The sequence below is a fragment of the Pteronotus mesoamericanus genome, unplaced genomic scaffold (genome assembly GCF_021234165.1).
Source record: "Pteronotus mesoamericanus isolate MK-2021 breed Mesoamerican mustached bat unplaced genomic scaffold, CSHL_Meso_final scaffold_507, whole genome shotgun sequence".
In the NCBI taxonomy this organism is placed as follows: domain Eukaryota; kingdom Metazoa; phylum Chordata; class Mammalia; order Chiroptera; family Mormoopidae; genus Pteronotus; species Pteronotus mesoamericanus.
In genome coordinates, this window is record NW_026555319.1 from 5,790,647 (window position 1) to 5,816,109 (window position 25,463).

A 25,463-nucleotide genomic window follows, 5' to 3' on the forward strand; every position below is an offset into this window, starting at 1 on the left:
ACACGGCCCAACACAAAATCATAAATTTACTTAAAACATTGAGATTTTTTTGTGTGTGATTACATGTTGCAGGGTATTTAATGTGTGGCCCGAAACAGCTCTTCTTCCAGTGTGGCCCGGAGACACCAAAAGGCCGGACGGCCCCAGCAATGACTTGAGTCACACATACCGTGAGATGGTGACCACAGCAAGCTCAGTTCACATCCATCCCGGCGCGGTGTGTCTTGGGCCCTGAGGAGCATGGGGTGCTTCTGCCTCACTCTTGTGTTCTAAGAGTTTCTCAGCGGCGTCTGGCCCATGAATCGTGGTCAGTTCTTCTTGTGAGGGGGAGCAAAGTCGGGAATGACCTATCTTGCCATCTTGGTGATGTCACTCTTCCTGTTCTTCTTAAAGGACACCAGCTGTGGGATTTTCAAGGGACAGTTAAGGGCCACTGTAATCCACATGACCTCATCTTAACCAATTACATCTGCAAAATCTCTATTTCCGAGGGAGGTCACATTCAGAGGTTTCAGGTAGACCGGCGTTTGGGCGGGGTGGGGGGAACATGTTCAGCCCGGTCCAGGGAGTGAGCATTTTCTAGACCACACTTCCGCAGCATTGTCATAGGTGACTGCCCCCCGCCCCGGCCTTGTGCCATGGCCACTGCATGGGTGCAGAGGTGGCATGAAGCGTGCCGCTGGAGGAGGAGTCGTGGCACCCTTTGGGGAGATGACTCACCGGAGGGTCACACGCTGAAGAAATGAAACCTGTCCCATCACAGCAGAGCCGTTCAGCCAACTGGACGTTGAACTTGCGCTCACTCCATTCACTTCATAATCCCGGGGTGGCTGGCGTTTCCCCGATGCCTTTGAAACCAAAGGCTCATGACAGGTGCGTGGGTCCATGAGCTGGGCTATCTCTGCCGAGGTATTTGGTTTTCTCTTTCCCTCCTAGGGGATAATTTTCTGAGGGACACAAAGTAGGATCACAGCATGAGGCAAATGCCCTCATTAAGGAGAAGGCAGAATAAACAGCATTTGTAGCATCCCTAGGTATCCTTTCCTGGGAGCAGCTTGTAGCTGTTAGTGAACTTGAATAAGTTTGCTTGACAGCAGAGGGGTCTCTGTGAGAATGCCCAGGACGGCTCCGCAGACGTGGCTGAGAAATTCATTTTTCTTCTCTGCCAGCCCTGTCTCCTCCAGAGAGCACCCAGCCTGCAAGAAAAATGATAATTCTGTGCGTAGGTTACATAATGTGGATGCTGATGGTAGCAATTAGGTCTGTTTTCTGAGCACCTGCTGTGAGCCATTTGAAATCAACCTTGCAAGGTGTGTATTTCTAGCACCAGTTTTCCAGGGGAGGAAACGGAGGCTTGGAGAGATGAAACTACTTCTTTTGCGGTCACACAGGGAGCCACCGCTGGAGCTGGGGTTGGGACTCACATCTCTGATGACTGCCCTGCGTCGGCAGGGAGCGATGCCCGGCATCTGGAAGGGTTATCTGAACCGCTGCTGTTCCCCCAGGAGACTAGGGTGCTGCCCTGAAGGAACTTAAACTTGGCCTCTGTGCTCTTCCGCAAAGGAAGCTGTGATTTAGTGGGCTGGATGTGACCTGGGGTCAAATTCCAGCTAAGCTACGTACTCCCTGTCCTGGTCTTGCATTTCCCAGACTTCCTTGGTGGCAGCTTCCCTTTGGGTCCTGCCCCTGGGAGGCCCTGGAACTAGATGAAAAGATGGGGGAAAGGAGGGAAATCAGGGGCGTCTCTCCCCTTTCTCTCTGCCCCTGGCAGCTTTGCTGACTCCTGTAACGTTCCAGCTTCCACCAGGTGACCGCGGCCCCTCCTTCCAGCCTTTCTGCTACTGCTGATCTCCAGTGGCCTCACGTCCCCTGACCCCTGCCCCTTCCTCACCACGCCACCAACTCCCTGCATTCAACTCCCTCTGTTATGAATCCTGGAAATGGTGTCTGACTTCTTGGTTATGTCTCGACTGAGACTCCAGCTGAGCGACGGCACTTCTCTGAGCCTTGGTTTCCCTGACTGCACAATGGGGATCCGAACACAGGTGTGAGGATTAAATGAGATCATTCCAGTTAAACTGCTGGCTCCATTCCTGGAACGGAATAAGAATGGTCTTCCCGGCTGGAGACCCCGGGCCTGAGTCTCTCTCCGGCATCTAGGCAGCCTAATCAATTCTGTAGTTAGCCACAGAGCCTGATTACGTTTTATTCTTCCGAAAGGCGTGGGCTCTGGGTCTGCATATTCACGAATGTCCCCAGAAGAACACATTCCAGTCCTGACCTGCCAGCGTCTGCCCCTCCGTCTTCTGCCCTCAGGAGCGGGCCCGCCGGCATCTTTTCTCAGCGCCGTGCACAGCCGGGCGGGTGCAGAGCAAAGGCCGAACGTTCGGAATTTCTTGGGGCTCCTGAAAGCTGGTGTGTTCTCATGAAGCAAGAGCTCATCTTACATATCTGTCCGTCATAGGCACCTTGGTTTCTGGTGGCAAGTGTCAGCCCGTCAGACCGCTGGCTGAGTTTAGGCTTCTCCCTGATGGTCTCGCAGACAGACATGTAACGAACGCCCTGCTTCGGCAGAGAGCCAGGCCCCTCTCTGTTTCGCGTTATGTGGTGAGACCTTGACCATCAGTGCTCAGGTTCAAAGTCTGAACGTGCCACTGCATGTAGATGTCTCCCATTCCTCCAAAATTCCGGGGCCACTGGTCCCTTTAAAATCAAAATCAAAATCAAAATGGTCGACGCTGCCATCCCAGGTATTGTGGGATGTCTGTTGCCTTCGTGGATGTATCTAAGGATTCTCAGGGGGCTCTAGTTCACTTCTGTTTGGAATTCTAGATGGCTTCATGCCACGTCTTGCCTCCTGAAGATGCTGTCTTCTCTTTGTCTTGCATGGAACCCAGTCCCTGTCCTCTACACCTCAGAGAATGACCAGAGTAGGCAAGTCGTGTGTAGCAGGCCTTCACTGAAGGCCCGGGGATGGCAGAGCTGGATCACACACGGCTCAGGACAGAACCAGAAACAGGCTAGGATTTAATGTTCAGGCCTGTAAGCTTCCCAGCCACCCCTGCTACAGGGGTCTGTTCATCCGTTGTTTTTCTTCCTGGACTCCCACGTGCTACCATGTTGTAAGGGTTCCAGGCTCCTTGATCTCTTCTTGCCGTCTCTCATTTTGGCTTGCTGTTGAAACCTCCACGCTCTAAATTCATGCTACTTTCGCATTGAGGGTCAAAACTTCTTTTTCCTCCCCTGGAATTCCTCACGGGCGCAGAACTGCCTTTGTTTAGAAGATCGCTTTGACAGGTGTTTGGGGAGAGGGTGAGCTTTCTGCCCCCATGTCCTGGGACCCTGAATCTTTGAAGAGGGTGGGGAGGGTCAGAGGTGGCAGGAGGGGAGGAGATGCCTCAGCGAGTTGGAGAGTGGCGTGCGGCAGGCGAAGACGCAAGTAAAAGCCCGCTAAATCTTTTGGGATTAGTGATGTCTCCCGTGGCCACCAACTGTTGTCTCTTTGACATTTGCCTCTCCTTTGTCCCCCCGTGGAACATTCAGTTAGAGGTGACATTGTCAGGAAATTCTCACTGCCAGTAGATTCTCGTGAGGCTCCAGAGAGGTGCTGAGCCCACGGATGCTGAAATAACGCTCATGCGCCTGAGGGAGCACCTGTGGCACCAGGAGCAACGATGCCTGCCGAGAGGACCAGGAGGGAATCAGCCTCTGGGTTGTGCAGAAATCCGGGAACTGGAATGTTCTGGAATGTGCCGAAGTCTAGGGACGAACCTTCGTGCTCCCTCAGGAGGTGGGGTTAATGGCGGCCTGTACCAGTCAGGCCCTGGCAGGAAACCGGCCTCACTCTCAGACCGGGTTATTCAAGGAGGTGTTTTAATACAGAGTTATTTCCAGAGCTGTGAGCAGGGTTGTGGACACCGATAAGAAATAGTGCCGTATCCCAGGGCTATTACCAGTGGGGGCTTTTACCCCGCAGGCCCGACAGAGAAGGAAGTCAGGCTCTTTGCGGGAGACACAGCTCCTGACGCCACAGGGCTGTGAGAACGCGGGGGCGTCAGGCAGCACAATGCAGACATGCTCATTCCCATGGCTGCTGTGACAAACGGTGGCAAACTTAGTGGCTAGCAACAGCGCAGATTTATTATCTGATGGTCGTGATGTCGGAAGCCATAACTGGGTCTCATGCGCCGAAGGCGCGGGCTTGGCAGGAAGCTCCTGGGGAGAATTCATTTCCGCGCCTTGTCCGGCTTCGGTCCAGCTCGCCTGGCCCGCGGCCGGCAGTCGCCCCCCTCCAGCCTCCGGCTTCTCTCACCCCGTCTATTCTCGTGCTCTTCTGTAGCCACCCCTTCCTCTCGTGAGGACACTTGTGGCTGCGTCCAGGGCTCACCCAGCCAACCCGGGAAACTCTCCCCGCCTTGAGATCTTGCACATACAGTTATACTTCGGGGCTTGTCAGCTTCTAAACTCATCACATCCTGTGCTCGTCGCATTTTGACGAGAAAAATAATGAATGTTTCTGCCCTGGGCGCTTGTTCGGGATTCGTCGTGCGTGCTAGCACTTGTATGAGTCACGGCCGCCCTGCAAGAGGAAACGGCCTCATCGTTCGGTACTCATCGGTTGCGGCCCTCATCACGGGTTCCAGAACGAGTCAACAGCGAATACCGGGGTCCCGCTGTATTTCTACAGACCCTCCGGCCCTGTGCAGTTCTGGGCTTAGGTGGGGACATATTTGGGGGGCGGTATCCTGCCTCCCAGGCCCCTGCATGCTGGTTCCTGCATGCATCATGCATCCCTCATGGGGTGTTAACTTCCCGGTTGAGACCAGGGGCGGGGGAGGGGTGCTCTCCATGGGCCACACCCGGAGGAACGGCGCTCCAAACCAGCTCCGTCATGTCGCCTGCTCTGTTTCCAAGCATGTGTGCATCTCAGCTGCAGTGCAAGCTGCCAGCAGTGAAGGCAGCAAACTGTTCTTTGAACCCTCCCAGCGCTCTTGACTGTCCGTCTCTTCACGGCGCTGTGCAGAGAACTTGGGTTGAAGTGCACTCTGAAAGGCAGCTGGGGGTTTATCCCCAGGGTGACAGGGAGCCACTGGACGTGTTAAGTAAGAGCATGAGAAGATCTGGAGACAGAAATGGTGGAAGGTATGACATTTCAGCATCCCAAGGCTTTGAGGAAAGACGAGGAGACGGGAATTTTGAAGATGTAGGTTTGGGGATTGGTGAGATTTCACGGGGAGGAGACGTGGGCAAGCTATCCTCCTGGTTTGTCTTCACCAGCACTTTCTTTCTGTCTTTCAAATTATTTGGAAAGTTACAGAGGGAGTAGAAGGGACCCAGCTGGGCTGCGTGGGCTCAGGAAACGAGCTACAGAAGCAGAAGTAGGGCCCTCGGAGCTTAAGAGAAGGAAAGGCAGAGGGAAGGTGCCCGGGGGGAGGAGGGGGAGGGAAAAGGCGCGGGTGGACTCCCCAGAGGGAGAGCGCGCCCACCAGTGCTTTCCACATAATTTTCACACACACAACTTTCACACTTCCAACCTTTGAGCCTGATTATCTTAAAAACTCCCGCAGCGTCTCGCGCCGGCCTTTCCCGTAGTAGGTGTTAATTAAAATTTTGGTGAGTCAGACTGTACTCGGGGAGCTGCCTGACCTTGAAGGTTCTAGGCTCCACTTTCCCCCTTTGTAAAATAAAAGGGTCGGACGTGCACAGCTCTGACTCTCCCAGTGGCAGTTAGAATCCTGTTTCTTTGCGTGGTGGGCATTCCCCGGCAAGACCCCTCAACTGGGAGGGAAGACTTTGAGGATCTCATCCCGTGCTGAGACTTTGAGCTTTACGGCTGTCTCTAACATTCACCAGGTACCCAGCGGCTGCCTTGTGGGACGTCGTCTCGTGAAATCTTCTCAACAGCGCCATGAGGAAAGGCGCCCTTAGAAGCCCCCTTTTACAGATGAGGGAGCCGAGGCGCAGAGCCCAGTGGCTTCCCAAGGTCACACGGCCTGGAGGCTATAGAGCTGGGGCTCCCGGCATCTTCACTCCAGAAACCAGCCCTGACCCTCTGCTGTCAGCTCACATTCTTCTAGTTGTTTGTTCACCCCCTGAATATCTCAGTGCGTGCATCCCAGGAAAAAGGGCGTTCTCTTACTTAACCACAATTCAGTCTTCAAGATCAGGAAATTTAGCATCCCTTAACACGACACTCTAACCCTTAGTGCATTTTCAAATTTCGTCAGCTGTCCAGCGATGTCCTTTTCATCTCTGTCCAGGATCCCAGCCAGGACCCTGCATCGCCTTGAGCTGTCACGTCTCCTCCGCTCCCTTTATCCCGACACAGCTCCGCAGCCCTTCTGTTCCCTGACCTCCACGTAGTCCAGGCGTTCAGTCCTGTTGTTTTGTAGATTGATTGGTTGAGATTGAGATTCTCAAGGGCGTTCAAGGCCAGGTGTTTCTCTCACCTGTGTCTTCAATCCATTTGAGCCAGCAGCCTCCGGCCCCACCTGCTGGGAACAGAAATAGGCTTTGTCTCTGTTGTCAGTGCTCTGGGGTGCAGGCCAAGGGCTTCGTGGGACAGGCACTGAGCCGGGAGCCGGGAGCCAGGACACTGGGTGCTTTCCTTGGCTTTGCCCTGTGTCTCACTTAGTAGAATCTTCGGCCCATGGACTCCAGCTCTCTCACCGGTAAAAAGGGAAGCGGTGGAACTCATTACCTTCCTCTTCCCTTCCTGCTGTCAGACGCAGGGAATACGGCTCCATTCTAAAGAATCTAGAGGCTTTTCCCTCTGAAAAGGGCCATTTCTGAGCTGGAGATCTGCTTAGCTTATGGCTCATCCCCTAAACGAAGCTGCTCACACATCTTTTCCTGATAGAAATCATCCATTTGTCAACTCTGCATCCAGCCAGGCAACGCTCAATGGCAATTAATTAAATCAGTAAATAAATGATTGCCGTACAAATCCCATTAACAGACATGAAAAGGGAGATTACATCTTTCAGGCACAAACTTAAACATTAATATCTGTCATCTTTTGAGGAAGGTCTGCTGCTTCTTCTCTTTTAAAATCTCTCCATGAGGCTAATAGTTTGTTTATAGCAAGTGAACCAGAAGGAGATAAATCCAAAACCCCAGTTTACCATGGACCGAGTCAAGTTTTAGGGTTGGCTCTCTGTTTCCTGGTGGCATCTGGCCGAGGAGCCCAGATGTCTGTATTTGCAGGACAGCCTCGCGATGGGGGGCTGAATAATGCATTCTCGTCTGGTCGCTGTGGAGGTTGTCATGCATGCAAAGTGTCATCTGAAGGAAGGGGCTGTCTTTCTCCTTCACACCGAAGGTGAAGGGGAGGGAGCTTGGCGGTGGATAGTTTTCCCAGAGCCACCGCATGAGCCTCTATCATCAACCTCCTTAACCATGCAATTTTATTCTTGTAAAATGTTCCAGAACCAGACAAAACTGGAAATACCGTAGTGGGCCTTTGTAGCAGCATCATTGCCTCAGTTGGGGTTCCTTAGACATAGACCTCACGTCAGGGCTTCCAGTGTGAGCGGTTAAGTTGGAGGTGGCCCCAGAAAACGCTGGATGGGGAGTGGCGACATGAGAGAAGGGCGCCTGAGGAAGGCGAGTCACCGAGCCAGCTACTACGGGGCACAACTGGGTCTCAATCCCATGGGAGAATTCTGGGAAAACCGTAGAACACGAACGTCATTTGACCCACCCAATGGGTGAGGGAGCTGGAGTATTTCTGCACCTGCTCTATCATCATCCACTGAAGGTTGCTCCCCGGGAATGCTGATTTCCTGGTACTTCTCCCTGCCAGGAACAAGGGTAGAGTGGCGTGGAGAGCGCACTATGACCACAAGGCCCCGGGGTGATGGGTGGGGCACAGGGGTGTGTGTCACCGTCCCAGCACCCAAGCTTCCTTCTCTCCGTAAGTGCCCTGACTTGCATGCCACCCCTTTTCTGTGTAGCCTTTGGAGGAGGCTAACGCTACCCAACTCCCAGACCTAGGAATAGGAGTATGCAGCTTAGGCCTTGCCCCTTCATCCTCAGTCTGCCCCCGGACCCAGGTGTCGGTTCGAAAGACACCGGTGAAGGTAGTTCAGGCTGCTGAGAACTTGGGGGAGGCTGGGAAGGATTCCCCACTCTTTTGAGAAGACTTCCCAAGGCAGCCTTCTCCCCTCGCCCCCGGACTTGGGGAGTGAAGCACACAGCCTGGGGAGTTGTCAGGGACCCTCTGACAAGGAGAGCCATGGGGAGGGTAGAGTCAGCACCATGGGAGACGGAGGGGAAACAAACCCGAACCCCGGCTCATCATTTTGCTGCTGAATCCAGCTGTCCTTGACACTTAGCCCTCCCGAGGACTTCTGGTCATTTGAGCCAGTGAATCACTTTCTCATTTAAGTCAGCAAGTTACCTTGTCATCATTTGCAACCGCATACTCCCTGAGTGATTCAAATGTGCACACTCAGTCTGGGGCGGGGCGGGGAGGGGGCGGGGAGGTGAGGACGTGGGATTCCTCCTGCGCTGTTGGTTGGATGGTGAGCTGATAGGACTCTCCTGGAAGCCGTGTTCACAGCAGGCAGACCTGAGCTTCATTCCTTGCGCTGCCAGGTCTTAGCTGTGTGATGCCGAGGGTTTACGTACCTCTGTGAGCCTCAGGTCTCCTCTCCGCAGAACGAGGGGTAATAAAAACCGTGGCCTCGTGGGATTGTTCTGAAGGTAAAGGAAGGCAGGGTCTGGCATGAACTCCCTGCTCAGAGACTCTTCTTCCTGTTCTAGAGAGATTATGTGGTCACGAGGCTCCGAAGAGTTCAGAATGTGCAAACCTCTTGACTCAGCAAATTTGACTTCTAGGAATGTGCCCTCAATAAATAGCCAGCTACATGCCTGAAGATATAAGTATAGAATTTTATTTGCACTGTTATTTAAATGGGCAAAAAAAAAAATCGCAAACAATGTAAAAGTTCCACAGTAGGGTCTCTCTCATAGCAGTTATGGTAAAACTACGTGCTGTGATATATTGGGGTCATTGAGACGAGGTATGTTGTTGTATGACATACAACGATATTCTTTACACATTACGTGGGATGAAATTGGATAGTTAAGCAGTATACAGAGATTGGTGCGGCTTTTATAAGTAAAAACAGACACGCACGGTAATGTTAAGGTTCTGTTTGCTCCCTTTGGGAGTAGAGTATGGGATGATGGTTGATTTTCAATGCCTATTTTCCACGTTTCTTGGGTGTTCACACATTGAGCACAGGTTACTTTTGTAATCAGAAAACAACAGCCTTTTTTCCCTTTATTTTTTTGACCTTGTCATTGTAAATCATTTTAGGAGCCATTCTCAGATATAATCACCATTTCTAGGTTTTTTAAAAAATGTTTTATTTCCATCAGAGTAAAAAACCATTTATTTATTTGTTTATTTCTTTATTTGTGTCTAGAAAGGGAGAACAATGCATTTTTTTTTTTAACTTCAATTAAAACATTTTTTGACCTCTCTTTTTCTGGAAAACTTTGTTTTGCTTTTCTCTCGCCTGGGACTCATACAATATAACTGAATTCTGGAAACTTAGAGATAGAAGAGACATCACACGGCCACCAGGATCACCTGCAGCTTCAACAGATGAGGAAGATAAGACCTAGAGATTTAGGATCTGCCTCAGTGCTTGATACTTCCATAGCTGTTTGCAACAGGAAGGTTTTTTTTCTCTCTCTCTCTCTCCTTTAACTACCCAATTAGTTTCCCTCTTCTAGAATCTGAAGTAACAATCTAGTATTCCCCTTTAGAACAGTTTTAAAAAAAATTTTAAAGTTCACTTGCCTCGCCCCCCCCCCGGCCTCGTACAACCGTAGGCCTGTTTTATGGTTCTGAGTGAAGTCCTTTCTATTTTAAAAACACAAATGAGGCGCAGTTCTCTTGCCCTGTCAAACGGCCGCATGCCCCTCATGTTCCTGGCGCAAAGCAGGTTTTCACCCTTCCCCCCAAAAAGGTACAAGTCACAGGAACAGTTTTCCTTCAGCCTTAATTTGTTTCTCGTTACCGAAGTCATGTGTGTCCCTAGTAAAAAAATTTCAATTACAGAAACATATTACATACTTCCTGCACCTTCCCTTCTCCTTCATTTCGCTCCTAAATTCAACGTGTGTGTATCTTTAGCTTTTCTATGCACATACGACCTGCTGCGCTTACTTTCTGTATGCTAATAGATACCTCTCGTGTTTCTTCTCTTCTAAACCACCATTATCAGTGAGCTGCTTTTTGGACTTGACAGCCTCTTAGCAAAACATGCATTATATGAGAAGCCAAGTCTTAATTTCAAAAATGACTTGAAAAAATCAGTTCTTAAACATCAAAGAACTAGAATGTATGCATATATTGCTTTTTTCTGTATTGATAATTTGTGTACAAAAATGCACAGATCACTACAGTTTGATGAGTTTTGATATATAGTGTTTTTTTCCTTAAAAAAATTATAGGACTGTACTTTATACACTTTCCCTGCAACTCACTTTTTTCGCTTCACAATATATCTTGGGCATCTTTACGCATCTACTAGCCGCCTAGCATTCCATCATTGTAACTGTAGGATCGTTTGTTTTCCCAAACTCCTATTGATGGACATTTGGGCTGTGTCCAATTCTTTTGCTGTTACAAACAGTGCAGTGAATCTCCTTGTGCCTCTATCTTGGTGCCCTTGTGGGGGAATTTTTCAAAGGTGGATTGTTATTGATGTCCGAGCACGATCGATTCAGAATGCTCCATGTAGGATGTTCAGGAGATGTAATCTCTCTTCTCAGAAGGGCACAACGAGGCAAACATCGTCCTGCTCATGTTCCCTGATGCCTTAGGGTCCTGACCAGGGACCTCCACTTCCGCATCAACCCCTCCCAGACATGAGGGATTCTGGGTAGAGCCCTCTTGACTCCCTTCCTCATCTTCCAATTTTTGTACCCAGGTGAAACCTTACCCATTTGATCAGGGCAACTCAGGCGTTTATGTGCACTGCTCAGTGGGAAGCCAGCTCCGTCTTGGGCTCTTTGGGCTCTGGGTGCTCAATGTGCATTTTTTCATTCTGTGTGTATGCGTGTGTGTGCACGCGCACAGTAAACCATTCACCTGATTTTAAAAAATGACAAAAGATGGTGGAATGTCATCTTCCTCACCTATTTTCTGTCCACCTAATTCTTACTATCCCCATGCCCACTCCTCCCAGCACAGGTTAATCATTGGTATAGTTTTTTCCCAGGATCTTGTTATACAAAGATAAGTAAAATTGAATGTGTGTGTGTTGTATATAATGTTAGTTGAGTTCCTGGCCCCATTCCTTCTTCATTCTTCTCTGGTGGCATTAAGCATCCACACCCTTGCCACGGCCTCGTGGTAGCTGGACTGTTCTTCACACCTTCACTTTGGACTCAGCCCTATGACTTGTTTTAGCCAATGGGATGTTAGCTGACAAGATGCAAGAGAGTCTTGAAAAGTTTTTGTGTGATTGGTGTTGCTCTCTTGTGCTCCATAACCCACCGTGAGAGGACCGTGTCAGGGTTAACCCTCGCCTCTTCAACCTGGCCCTTGAGTGAGGAAAGTGGAACAGACTCGGACCAGACCTGAAGCTGGCAGCCTCAAGCAAAGCCACCCTGCTGAGCCCAGCCAAGATCAGCAGAACCCCTACCAGCTCACAGAACCATGGGCATCAGAATAAACGACTGCCCTGTTAAGTTGTGGGGTGGTTTGTTAGGCACGGTTATTGCGGGGATGCCATACCCATGCTCCTCTGTGTCTCTTTTATTTGCTAATATATTATGGAGATCAAACTGTATCAGTGAATAAAGAGATATCTTATTTATTTCAAAAATCTATGTAGAATATCGTGGTTTGGCTATACCCCAATTCATTTAACTGGGCTTCTATTTAGAGGCATGTAGATGGTCCTCAATATTTTGCTCTTACAATTCTGCAGTGAATAACCTTGCACATGCCTCCTTCTGTACAAGTCCAAACATCTCTGTAGGATAAATTTTCAGGAGAATTGCTTTGTCAAAGAATATCTGCGTTTATAATTTTGATAGATGCTGTCAAATTATGCACGATAGGAACACTCCCCCCAGCAGGGCTTGAGAATACCTGTCTCCCCGCAGCCTCACCAACAAAACGTGTTATTAACCTTTTGGATTTTTGCCAACCTGCTGGGGAAAATGGTATCTCAGTGTGGCTTTAATTTCTATTTCTTGTGAGTGAGATCGAGCATCTTTGCAAATGCTCAAGAGTCATTTGTGTTTTCTTTTCTACGAACTGTCTATTCATTACCCTTTAACCATTTCTCCATTAGATCGTCTTTTTATGGATTCCCTCAATACATTTTTGCTGAGTAAACAAATGAATGAAATAAAATGAATTGAAATAGGGGGCACTGAATATCATGCTTCAATATTCCCAATAAAACCCAGAAGAAGCAAGAAGGGATTTGGCTCGACCGTGGTTGTTTATTGCGCTCTTTGATAAGAAGCCCAGGATCTCACATGGAAATGCCCCCCCAGTGGACAGCCCCCCCAGAGGCCGAGGTGATGAGGTCCGAGTCCGCAGCCTTCAGGGGCACAGGGCTGAAAATACCCCAGGGCCTGACTCGGTCCTCCGCGGGTCGCTCCGTGGGGTGGAGCGGGCTGGTACGGGACACTCCCCAGCGCCCATAAGGCCCCACTGCTTCTCAGAGGTGGGTGGTCAGGAGTGGACCTGTGTACTTTTTATTTTTTTAAAATTCTTAACCAAGGACACATTTATTTTTAGAGGGGAAGCGGGGAAAGGTTGGGCATAGTGAGAGAGCAAGAGAGAGAAACATTGATGTGAGAGAAAAACATTGATCGATTGCCTCCCATATGCGCCCTGCCCGGGGATTGAACCCACAACCTAGGTATGTGCCTTGACATGGGATTGAACCCACAACCTTTTGGTGTACAGGACAATGCTCCAACCAGCTGAGCCACCCAGCCAGGGTGGAACTATGTACTTTATACAATATACAATTGATGAGCAGGGGGCAGGTTGACATCCGAGTATGACTGTTAAAGAGGCGAATCCGGGCTCTCACCCGGATGGAAGGTGTGGCAGACTCACCGCGTGTACCTTCCCCTTAACCACACGCCTGCCTGCTTTCCCGCCAGAGCAGGCTTAGCCACGGTTCTCATGGCCTGAGAGACAATGGTTGTCTCTCCCTTCCCTGCTGTTGTCACTGCTGCTGTGGCAGCTGTTCTGGCCCCTTGAGGGACCAGAGGCAGGAGGCATTGACCCACCCACATGAATGGGAGACGAGAGCTGGTGGGTAAGTTATTCCCGCCCTGGGTGGGTGGCTGAAAGGCACGACCTCTCCGAAAACCTGTCCCCACGGTGCGCCAGCTCCATAGCACACTTCCTTCATCCGTCTTCCTTGGGACAGCACGCCCCATGACGGGGTGGACATGGAGGCTTTTGTCCCAGGCTGTTTGCCAGGGACCTCTGGCTAAGGCAAAGTAAACTCGCTTCCCTCCAGAGGTGAGGGACACCTAGATTCCCAAAGCAAAATGGTTTGTAGCGTAACTGCAGCGAAAGTTAGAGAGACCCTGTTCTTTGAGTATGCAGTACATGATAACCCTGTGCTAAAAGTTTCACATGTCCTGTCACCACATGCTCACAATGTGAGGTGTTACTACCACCATTCTACCACTGAAGGAGCTGAGACTTACAGGCTTGGAGCCTAAAGACCCGATTAGGTCTCTGACTTCACTAATGGTTGCGATGGTTTACTTCTCCATCACTAAAGAAAAGGCTGGGTTGCAGCAACATCTGTGACTTCAGCCTCTAGCGGCTGCCTGCGCTCTAATCAGATGCAGTCTTTGAGACTAGTTAGTGGTGACAGATGGGGCTAGGTATTTTCAGCATGGAGGACCTTGGTTTGAGGGGCAGTCCCCTCCGAATCCCTGTGCCAGGTAGAGTGAGGCCCCTGAGAAGGGAGCTGAGGGCCCGGCATCTTCAAGACGTTCTCTGTGTTGTGAGGGTGGCCAGCAACACTCGGGGCTACAGAACTGAACCCCCAGAACAGCAGGGACAGAGCTCCCTGGGAGTGTGTGGGGGTGGGACAGCTGACCTGCGCCGTCTGTTGCCAGCTTCCTACTAGGTCTTTTCTGCTGGATCATTTTCCCCAAAATTGCCGGACCAGTCCAATGACTTGACTGCTGTTAAAAAGGTCCTGTCGGGCCCTGCCTTGGAGATCGACGGGGTGGGGTTGGGGCTGGGGCCTGCGCTGCTGGCAGGCCTTTCAGGCGAGCCCTGGGGTCGGAGGCACTCTGAACGCTGCACCTGACCCCAGCCCTGACATGCCCCAGGCAGCTGGTCGCTTATGAGGCTTCCTGAGCCTGGATTCGTTTTCCTCCAATGCCCTGGCGCGATCCCTCTGACTCCCTCGGGGCTGGTGGTCTGGCTGTGACAGTGGTGACCACCCCCGGGGTCCAGGGGCAGGAGAGTGAGCCAGAGAAAGGAGTGCTGGCAGCGAGCCCTCCCTCGGGCCCCTTCTAGACATTTCCAGCCCTGGAAGAGTGATCTGTTGTGACAATCTCAGATCTGACAACAAGAATTACAGGTGACTTTCTCATTCCCTTGATGTCATTCGGAGCAAAACTTATACTGCCAACAGGAAGAAAAGAGACCGCTGGGGAAATGGCAAAAATAAATCATTTTTTGAAGCATTCAAATGATCAGCCTGCCTGGTCAACACCTATTTCCCCCTTAGGAGCCAGCGTGGGGTGGGCAAGAATAATAACATCGACGCTATGCATCTTTCCAACCTCAGGTTGCAGCGCCGCCAGAATCTTACAGGAGTTTGAAAGTGATTTATGGGATGCAGAGATCCAATTTCACCAACACAGGGGTCCAGGTGCCCAAAGTGCCTAGGTTTTTTTCCTGCCAGGATTCTACCTTCTCCCTCCTGGGAAGTTGATCAGTGAAACTCCAAATCCAGGGCTTGGCACATCCGAGTAGGGCAAGGATAATACTGAGCTCCTGTCGGCAGCAGCCCGAGCTTTCACGCTGCCTGGGCGCAACCGGAAGGCTACCCCTCGTATTTGTATGCTTTCCGTGGGGTGCTGCTGTTTGCAGACCACTTCCACGTGCGTTAGTTCCCTGGGTCCGGGATAGAGGCAGGGTGGGTGTTGGGTCCCATCAAAGGGGATGTACAACGGAGGTTGCACCTGCAGTCAAATGACTTTCAAAATCCTACAGCCAGGCCGACTGGCTGACTGTCTGGGGTTCCTTCCGGTTCCTACACTTCCTGAGGGACTGAGGTCCGGCTGATCCTCTGTACAGCCCAACAGGGGTGAGAGGAGCCCTGAACTTGACGTTCATGACATGTCCCTGGTGGAGTGAAGCTAGGAACACAGTCGCGCTGCTCCATCCTCCCATGCTCCATCCCTCCATGGCCGATGGGACAGGGACTCAGCCTCGCCCAGTGCTGTGGGGGGAAGGGCTTTCATTAAAATGTGCTTTGGATTTTAGAATCCTTCTTGAAGAGGAATTTCCAAGCCAAAGTGCAAGTTCATCTAGACTCAATTCTGGGGCTTGAGGGTGATCTGCTTAGGAATGAACCCTCTGCACTTGGGGATTTTGGGGAGAAGTAGGAGGGCCAGGTACGGAGGGGGGCAAGGAAGCTGTTTACCTAAATGTTTTGTTAGAGTTTGCTGGTGGGTCTGGACCTATTTCTTCTGGGAAGGCTGAAAGAGACAAACCTCTCACCGTGGCTCTAAGGAGAAGCCACTTTATCAGTGAAGGCATTAGACACTGCCCTGCGAACGTTTTCCTTGGGGGAAGAAAGGAAAGGGGGCAAGGAGGCTGAGAAAGGCGCTTCGTGAGAGTCACTCATGCGCTCATTTTCATCCCTCGTCTGCCTGTCTGGTGCCCAGGATTTTTTTTTTTTCAGTGTCAAACATACAGAGTGATTTTCATTGTGATGTTTTCAACTTAAATAAAGCATTTTTCACCTCCAGGAAGAATCATGGAGCTGAGACTTTGGATGTTTATGTCAGTGAACAATGGAGCTGGGCTTTCAAGCTGGTTCTGCTCAGCTCTGAACCAGCACTCCTGTGGTTCCAGGATGCGTGTGTGTGTTCTTTCCGAGTTCCTCTGTGACAATGCTGGCGAAGAGGTCTATGTAGGACACTGCTTAAAATGCTCATTGTCCTGCTCAGAGAGGGTTTCATCTCAGCGCATGTCAACTGTCATCTGAGTAGCATTTGCTACATGGCACGGATGGGCCATAAGTCATTCGGCTGATCCTCCACTGAGAACAGTCAGGCTGTCTCCTGCGTCCTGCCGAGCCTTTGTAATTAGAGAATGTCACCTGATGGATAGTAGGATAGGCAAGCCAAGGACTTGTCCAAGGTCACGCAGTCCTTCGGTGACAAAGCTGGGATTTGAACGTAGGTTCACCTGTTCAAGGTTCCTCCATGAACCTAGGGAGACGTTGGGAACAGAAGAGTCATGGCACTGAACCCCATGGCCTGTCTGGGGGATAGGTGGACACAGACCTCTTGCAGCTCGGTGATGTCTCCCTTGAACATTCTCTTAATTCTCCCGCAGGGTCGCAGCCACCAAACCCCTCCTCCAGTGCTCACTGTGTCCCTCTGCTCCTGTTCAGCACAGCGGCTCAGCAAGCCCCAGGGTACCTCCCTCCGATGACAGGTAAGTCATTGATCAGCTCTGAGAACCAGCGGAGCGCAGGATCTATTTAAAGAAGCACGTTTCCAGGTGCTGAGTCACGTCGGGCGGGACCAGCTGGCCCGTGTCCGGGCGGCGTGGATGCTCACGGCACAGCAGCCCCTGCAGCCTAGCTCGGGCTTCGGCAACCCCCCTGAAGCGGCTCTGAGCTGAGACGCCTTGGTTAACAAGGTGAAACGGGGCACCCAGAGCCGCACATGTTTTCAGATGTTAAGTGCAGGCACTCGCCCAGCCTCCCCACTGACCACTACATTTTACCATCGTGGTGGTCAGTCAGTCCGAATTGCTGTTCCAGAGGCTGGGCTTAAATTCCAGCCCGACGGCTTGCTAGCTGTGTGACCTTGGGCAAGTTAAATAGGCTCCCTGCGCCTCAGGTGCCCTCATTTGTAAAATGGGGTTCATAGCTACCTTGCAGGTTTAGGGGAGATAAATACAGCAAACTATGGGAAGCGCATGTTGCAGTACCTGGCATGCAGTAAGCATTCAACAACTGATGTCAAATTAAATTAAGCTAAATTAAATTAAATCTGTGTTTAGCACTATGCTAGAAATGGCAGGAGAATACTAATCACAGTGAGCTACACCAGCCTTCATGAAAGTTGTTTTAAAAAGTTATAAACTTGTGAAGTTATAATTAACAAGTCCAATCAATGCAACGTTCCGATAGCTATTGAGGATCTACTTTGATTTCGGCGAGGCACCAACCGAGGCTCTGTGGATACACAAGGGCTTGTGACCCCAACCAGCTCACTAGCTGATGGGAGAGGCATGCACACACCTAGCCTGCATGTGACGTTCCATGCTCTGTGTAAGCGGTCGGGGAGTCCACACCTCACTCCGGGCGTGGCAGACTCATGGTGGTTCCTTGGCTGTACCACCCTCTTTCATGCCCCTCCTTGCAAACCCCACTTCCTCTGCCTTCCCTCATCCTGCCAGCCCAGGCCTTTTTAATTGCAAGTGGCAGAAATTCAACATGAAGTGGCTGAAGCAAAAAAAAAAAAAAAATATGATAATAATAAAATAAAAGTGATGATTTGTTCAAATAACTGAAGCTTCTAATATGATTGGCCTCAGGTATGGCTGGATCCAGGGCCTCAAGTGATATGATCAGGACTTTCTCTCTAATCCATTTGCCTTTGTGTTGGCTTCATTCTTTAGAACATTCATTCTTCCAGCAGCAAGACGGCCATCAACAGCTTAGACTGAGCCCTGCCCACCACAACACCACCAGTATAAAGAGAGCTCCTTTCTGTTTAAGTGTCCCCCGAGAGTCAGTCTAGGGTTGCCTTTCTTTTCTTTTACATTTTTAAAATTGATTTTTTATTTATTTATTTTTTTTTTAGAAAGAGGAAGGGGGGCAGAGAGAAACATTGATTTGTTGGTCACTTGTTTACGCATCCATTGGTTGCTTCTTGCATGTGCCCTGACCGGGGATCGAACCTGCAACCTTGGGACATCAAGACGATGCTCTATGCAGCTGGGCTCGCTGGCCAGAACTAGGATTGCCTTTCCCTGGGTCAGTTTCAGTCATGTGTCCATCCTCGACCCAATTGCTGCGGTCAGGAGGGTGGAATGACCTGATCGGCCAGACTCGGGTCACGTGTCCATTCCTTGGGAAACCATGAGACTGGGTATGGATAAAGGTTGTTTCCCAAGGAATGCTGGGTACTGGGCAGATGCCCCTCACACACGGCAGACCTTCTCATTCCTCACGATGAAAGTTGAATGTCATCTCAGCAAAGTGCATCATGGGTTACGTCTCCTGCTCACAGCCCACAATTCATACAGTTATATACTGAGTGAGCGGACGAAGGAATGAAGGAATGAATGAATGAATGAAGCTAGGCGTGGCGGTCCTGGGCCGGCTTGCCCTTAGGTCCACGGCACCGCTCCCCTGCTGTGTGATCGTGGAGGAGCGCTTTAGGCTGATTTCTTGGGTTCCCAAGCATCTGGGAGCAGCCAGTGGGAGACCTTGGTGGGGTACTGGCAGGCAGGAGGAAGGGAGAACCTGGGGTGCTGCTTCCTACCTCTCTCTGCCTTGAGAGGCCTCTTCTGCAAAGCTCTCCCTCCTCTATAGCTCCAGCTCTTGCCTTCCAGCCTTGGCTCCTGGGTGCTGGCAGTTCCCCACCCTCCCTCTGTCTAGCCAGAGCCACAGCGTGTGACTTTTCACCGTGGCCGGCCTCTGGGTGGTCACGCCATTCCTTCTTGGCCTCTAGCCTTTTCCCATCACCCCGCAGGACCCATCTCCCGCATTAAATTTCATCTGAAATACTTAGAGCGGTGTCTGTTTTCCTCGTCGGTGTCTGGCTGATACCAACCTGTTTCATTTGAAACTGTCAGACTGTCAGGGACATGCTTGTCTACAGAACTTTCTGATCCACAAAGGGACTTTGGTTTGCTCGGAGAGGAATTTTTCCAGCTGGGGCTTGAGAGAGGGAGGTCACCCATTTTCCGAAGGCTCTGCGTTCTCTGAAAGCTCCCCATCCATCAGACACCCCGCGGCTTATCTGCAGGGTCCCGCCAGCTCAGGGAGGGGCTTATCTGTGGAGAGTCAGAAGAGATTCGCCTGGAAGTGGTAGCGGGGTGGGGGTGATGATACGATTTTATGCCCCCCATTCCAGTTTTTTGGAAGAAATGCCGGCTTTCCTAAAGTTTAGCTGTGAGACGTTCGGGCGCCCTGTGAGATGCTTGTGCCCACAGCAAGGAGAGAAGCAGGCAGGCAAAGCCCACACACAGCTCCCCACGGAGCCCCACCGAGCGGCATAAAGAAGCAATGCAGGGAAGCTCTGTGCCTCTGACTGGGGCCCGTGGAGCCTGTCACACCTGAGCTTGCATGCTGGCTCCATCACTCATGACACTGTCACCCGTGTGAGGCACTTAATGTCGCTGAGCCCTCATTTCCCCGGCTGTGGCCATGGAGCCGACAACAGCATGCCTCTCGCGGATGCGTGCGAGGCACCCACCGTGTAAACCCTCTGTAAGCACGGTCTGCAGCAGTTCGGTCTGAGCTCATCACACCGAAGCTGCCCATAGGCCCTGCAGGGCTGAGACCGCGCCTCCTCTTAGTGCCCACAGTGCCGGGCACGTGCCAGAATTCATTTTGTTCCAAGGATAAGGGGGCCATTCACATTAGCTCATATGAAGACAAAGGGTGTTTCGTGGAATCCAGGAAACCTTTCAGAACTTAATGGCAAGACCTGTGGCTGGACCTCGTTGCAAATAAACACTCGTCAAGCCTTCGTGGGCCCCTCCCCGTGAACGGGCGTCTTGGGCTTCCCCCAGTGCTGGTCTCGGCTCCATTCTTCTCTCTATAGATAGTTGCCACCTCTCCCCTTGCACCTGGCCCAGTGTGGCCTCCCCAAATGCCAGCCGTGTTCCCCACGCCCACACAGAAGGCAGCATCTGGTCGCAGACTCAGGCTCGGGACCAGATTGCCTGGGTTCAAATTTAGCTCTGCCGCTTCCTGACTGCGCAGCCGTGACTCCCTGTGGTTCACTTCCTTCACATGCAAGCGGAGCCTGAGCTCAGCACCTGCCTCAGCAGCGTGGAGACGTAACAAGCGCGTGTGTGCGAAGGGCTGGTGAGGGCTGCCCGGCACTTAGCACGCGCTCAGTAAACGGTACTGACAGCGAGTGTTACATGTGACAGCGAGCTCATGTAAACGAGTGTTACATGGCTGTGGCTCGCCTCCTGGCGTGGGCTGGCTCGCAGGAGCACAGCCTCAGACAGGACTCATGTGAAAAGGTTCCTTAGGAAGTGTTCCTGGGGGGCGCTGACAACAGAAGCAGAGCCTGCGAGGGAAGGCAGAGAGGCCGTGTGGGGCGCGGTGCCAAGGACGATAATCTTGGCTTAATCCGGCGGGGCGGCCCTGGAGACTGTGTTGTCACATCTCGCAGCTGTCCCCCGAAGGGGGCGAGAAGTTGAAGTTGTTCCACCCCCACACCCGTCAATCACAGCTTCAGGGAATTCCCAGACCCTGCAGCCTTTCCCTGTCACCCCGAGGCAGCAGCGTGCAGGGCGGCGGTAAAGGAACCCAAGCTGATCGGGATGGGGCCCTGATCGCTGCATCTCCCCTAAGCCAGAGAGCTTGGTCTCTAGAGTCCACTTTCATATCCGCAGCCCCAGAAACCTGACTGGTACAGGTGTGGCTGGGGGACTGCCTAGCACACGAAACGCCCATTCAAAGGGCGGTTGTGGGAAGGGCAGGGTTGCTAAGAGAGAGCTCAGGGGAACGGGTGACATCGCAAGTTCAGAGATGGTCTTCCACAAACATCTGCGGAAGAGGGCTGTGCGCCCGGCCCTGGGCAGGTCCCTAGTGGATGCAAAGGTGGCAGAGGCGGGGTCGACCCCGTGGCCTTTTGGAGAGAATACGGGGCTAGGGTTTCCCCACCTGCCCTGTGGACTTTTGAAGGACAGGGACCATGTCTTATCGAGCCTTGTATTTACACAGAGTCTAGGTGCTCAGTCAACATTTGCTGAGCTGAGTGGATGTTTGTTGAGTTCAGCCATGGGGGAAGGCAACACCCCCTGCCCCCGCCGCGTTTTCCATCTCCTTGATCCCACCCTCAGCCAGGCCCGCTGTCGCCACGGCCCACTCTTACCTGACGCTGCCTGGAACGAGAGGGACCTGCCGGTGCAGCAAGGAGATGCTAGAGCGGAGCCTGACTGGACAGGGTGTCTGGACGTCTGAGTCTCAGTCACCAATTGCCCGACTCTGCCTGAAACCAGAGCCTCCGTTTCCCCAAGTTCAGTGACTGGCCTTGCCAAGGTCCCCTTTGATGCCACCATTTAGCAAGGCAGTTAAGAGAGCGGTCACGTGGGCCAGGGTTGGCATCTCACTTCAGTGCCAGGCAAGCCGTGACAAGTAATTGTCCTTGGCGAGTCCCTTGACTTCTCTGCGCTGCAGTTCCTGCATCAGAACGCGAGTCTTAGCCATGGTAGCCTCTGCCTCATAGGGCTGCTTGTGGGGCTATGATAAGATGCCATAATATCCCTCAGCCACGAGCCCGGATGATGGACTGGTAACGCGCGACAGCGCAGGGGGACCTTGAAAACATGAGGCAGAGTGAGAAAAGCCAGGGAGGCAGGGCCAGAGTGTCTGATCCTATTTACATGGCACGTCCGTCCGCAGCAGGCGACTCCACAGAGACCAGACGGAAAGTGCGTCAGTGGTTGCCGGGGGCGGAGGGCGGAGGGCGGAGGGCAGGGGGCGATGGGGAGTGACTGCTGCTGGGCACAGGGCGTCTCTTTGGGGGGATGACAACGCTCAGGAACGAGATAGGGTGATGGTGGCACAACCTTGCGCGTGTGTTAAAAACAACAGAATCGTCCACTCCAACATGGTGAACTTGAAGCGGGTGGATGAGAGTTCAATGAAAACAAATGAAAATAAAAGATAGGGTTTGTGAAGTCCCTGGCTCACAGTAAGCGCTCAGCGACCCATCTGTCTGCCGGGCTGTGGCCGTGGCCTCCTCACTGATTCCCCTACTTCTGCCCTTGCTCCTCCCTGTCAGAGCGGTGGAAGGTGCGTGGGTTTGCACCTGCTGCTCTCTCACGCCTTCTGTGGCCCCTGTACCCCCCGCAAAAAAGCCAAATATTTACAGCGGCCTGCAGAGTGCCACCCGTCCCGCTCCTGGCGTCCTGTCTCATCTCATCTCCTGGGACCCTTCCCTTGTTCTCTCTGCTCCAGGCACATTGGCTGTTTGCTGCCCCCTAAACACATGCCAGCTACGTTCTTGCCTCAGGACCTTTGCACTTGCTGTTCCTTCTTCCTGGCAGACTTTCCTGCGATACTTGCTGGGCTTGCTCTTCTGCCTCCTTCTGGCCTTTGCTAACACGCCCTTGTCGGCGAGCCCCTCCCAACCGCTCGCGTGCTCACGGTAGAGACCTCCTACCTGGTGCTCCCTGTCTGCCTGCGCAGGTTCTCGCAGAGTGTGCGTTCATCGCCAGCTCCAGGGGCAAAAGTTTTGTGTGTCTTGTTTACTGCTCTGTCCCCAGGGCCCAGGACAGTCAGTATTCAATGTTTTTGGTCTGAATAAATGAATGTTAGCTCTTCATATACAAGCAACTGAGAATCAGGTTTCTGAGACTCTTAATCTTTGTATTTTCCCCTCGCGAATTGTCTTGTGGATTTCAACCTGACGTTTCTCTGAGGCTCGCTCTTCCTGCCAGCTCCCCCTCCTGGGGGCGGGTGTCACAGTAATCACTGTCCTCGCAGTCTCATTACGAAGGTGCTCTAGGTAATAGTTCCATCTCATTTTTGAAGTGAAGCTTCTTTTTTGAAAGGCATCAGAACCCGCCCCCCCCCCCCCCACGCCGCCCGCCGCCCCGCCGACTGAATTCCTCACTGTAATGAAATTAGTTTCCTAAGCTGAGGGGGAAGCTAATTTCTGTATTGCCGTCAGTTGGAAGGCTTTGAAATTAATTGTCTCAGCCAAACTTGTTGAGACCTAACCATGTTACATTTCATGCATAAAAACATTATCTCCTTGGTGGTGTCTGGTGGGACTCTTAAGTCCTCCTTCTTGGCTCTTGAGCAGGGAAATGTAATTTTTGTTGGCTTCGAAATTAAGATGGTGAACTAAGTGGCAGTGGGAGGGAACTCTCAGATTAACAGGCAGACTTTAGAATTTGGGTTCTGGAAATAGTTCTGAAGTTAACTCGCTGCATGGCCTGAGACCCGGCTCGCCTTCCTGCCCCCTTCGGAGGGGGTATGCTCTGAAACAGTTTTTAACTACATAAGTAATACAGAAATATATTTTCATAAAAAATTGAGATGTGCAAACAAAGCTAACATCCCCTTTGCCACGACTCTCCCACGCTCCTGACACGTCCAGTCATTGGTTAGAATTTCTATTTCCAGATCATGTTCTATATATTAATACACCATGTTGTTACACGAATGCGTTTCACAAAAATGTACAGAACTGGAATACTGTAGCCACAACCTGCTCTTTCCACCCAGTGTGAGGACTTGGAATTCTTTTCCCGTTGGCAATGAGCATCTCTTCTGTTTCTGAAGAGCTGTGCGGTCTTCCTTTGAGTCAGCTTGCACTGCCTTAGCGAAACACCGCAGACAGGGCAGCCTAACCAACAGACATTTCCTTCTCGCAGTTCTGGAGGCTGGGAAGTCCCAGATCAAGGTGCTAAGTGATCCAGCTCCTGGGGAGGGCTTCTTCCTTGCACACAGCTGCCTGTCGGCTGGGCCCTCACACGGCGGAGAGAGAGGGGGCGAGGGAGAGAGAACACGGTCATGCTCTGGCTTCTCCCTCTACTCCCAGCTACTCCCAGCTACTCGCGTCATGGGGGCCCCACCCTCATGGCCTCATCTCAGCCTAATTACTGGTCAAAGACCCCACCTCTAAACACCATCGCATTGGGGGTTAGGGCCTCAACATATGAATTTGGCGGGGGGCGGGGGACGGTCCGTCCGTAACAGTATTTTGTAACAGATGTACCATTACTTTTTTAGCCATTTCCTTATTGCTAAACGTTTAGGCTGGCTTCAGTTTTCCCCCGTTACCATCTGTGTTGTAATGAACCTCCTTGTTCAGGCCTCCCTGTCAGGCAGGCGCTGAGAACGCAATGGCTCCGTCATCGTTCTGTCATTCTTACAGCGAGGAAGCTGAACCAGCGAAACTTTAGATCGTCGCCAGCAGAACCCCGGAATAACTGGCGCCCCCCGTGGCCTGGCCTTTGTTCCGTGTCAGTTCAAAGAAACGGCTATTGGAGAGGCAGATATCATTGAACACAATTCCGTTTTTCACTTGGTTGCCCCGAAAGCCCCCAAAGGTAATGGCGTGGTTGAACTTGAGGGTGGAGGTCAAAGCTAGGAGCACGCTCTTCTTCGTGAATTGGTTGGTTGGTTGTTTTCCGGTGTAATTTGGAGTCTTTTGATTTCAGATAGAATGGTGTTCATCCTCATTGAGGTGTCTAAACCAGTTTTATTTCCACCTCACTTTTAATTTTCCGTGCACACATAGATCCAAGGTCTGCGCGGCTACACATCGAAGGGTAGGGAAGGGTGTACGGGTGGCACCTCCCCCCACATCCGTTACTGTTCCAGAGACGCTCACTACTCACAGTCTCTTCCGTGTGCTCGTGCCTGTGAAAGCGAGCTGACTTGAACACGCATGGTGGCTTACTACTGGTGACCCAACGTGGTTCGGACATTTCTCTTTTTAACTGTTAGACTATGGAAAAATTCAAACATATGCAGAAGTAGAGATACATCTCTCCATACGCATCATTCAGCTTAACAATCATCAGCATATTGCCCTTTTCCCCAACATATGACACGTCTTAGATCTCATTTCAGTTCGTGTGAACCTGCCTCATTTATTCTCACGGTGGCTTAGTATTCTCTATAGTAATAAGGACAGATGGCCCATAATTCACGTTAGCCGTCTCCTACTGATGGGCATTTCTGTTGTTTCCAGTCTTACATTATTACAAAAAATGCTGCGATGAATATTCCCTTACAGCTTTCTTTGAGGACATGTGTGAAGAAATCTGTAAGTTCCTGGAAGTGGAATTGCGGAGTCAAAGGCATATGCATTTAGAATATTGAGAAGAGCTGCCAAATGGCCCGCTAATGGGAGCGCATTAATTCTCGCCCTCACTAATAGTATATGAGAGTGTTCATTTCCCCACATGCTCGTCAACAGAATGTGTTATCTCATTTTCTATCTGTAAAATACTTCCTTCTAGTTAGGCTTTCAGCAGTATTTTT

General features: G+C 51.4%; 1 protein-coding gene across 2 annotated transcripts in view; it reads left to right on the forward strand.

Annotated features, from left to right (window-relative positions):
• RPH3A (rabphilin 3A) overlaps positions 1-25,463 on the forward strand; it is a 155,887-nt gene that overhangs the window by 46,572 nt on the left and 83,852 nt on the right. For both annotated transcript variants that reach the window (XM_054594072.1, XM_054594070.1), the window contains exon 3: positions 16,595-16,696. Coding sequence is in view for 1 of the 2 variants with exons in the window: in XM_054594070.1 (XP_054450045.1) it covers positions 16,690-16,696 (7 nt within the window). In the remaining variant the exon portion in view is untranslated. The remainder of the gene's footprint in view (positions 1-16,594; positions 16,697-25,463) is intronic.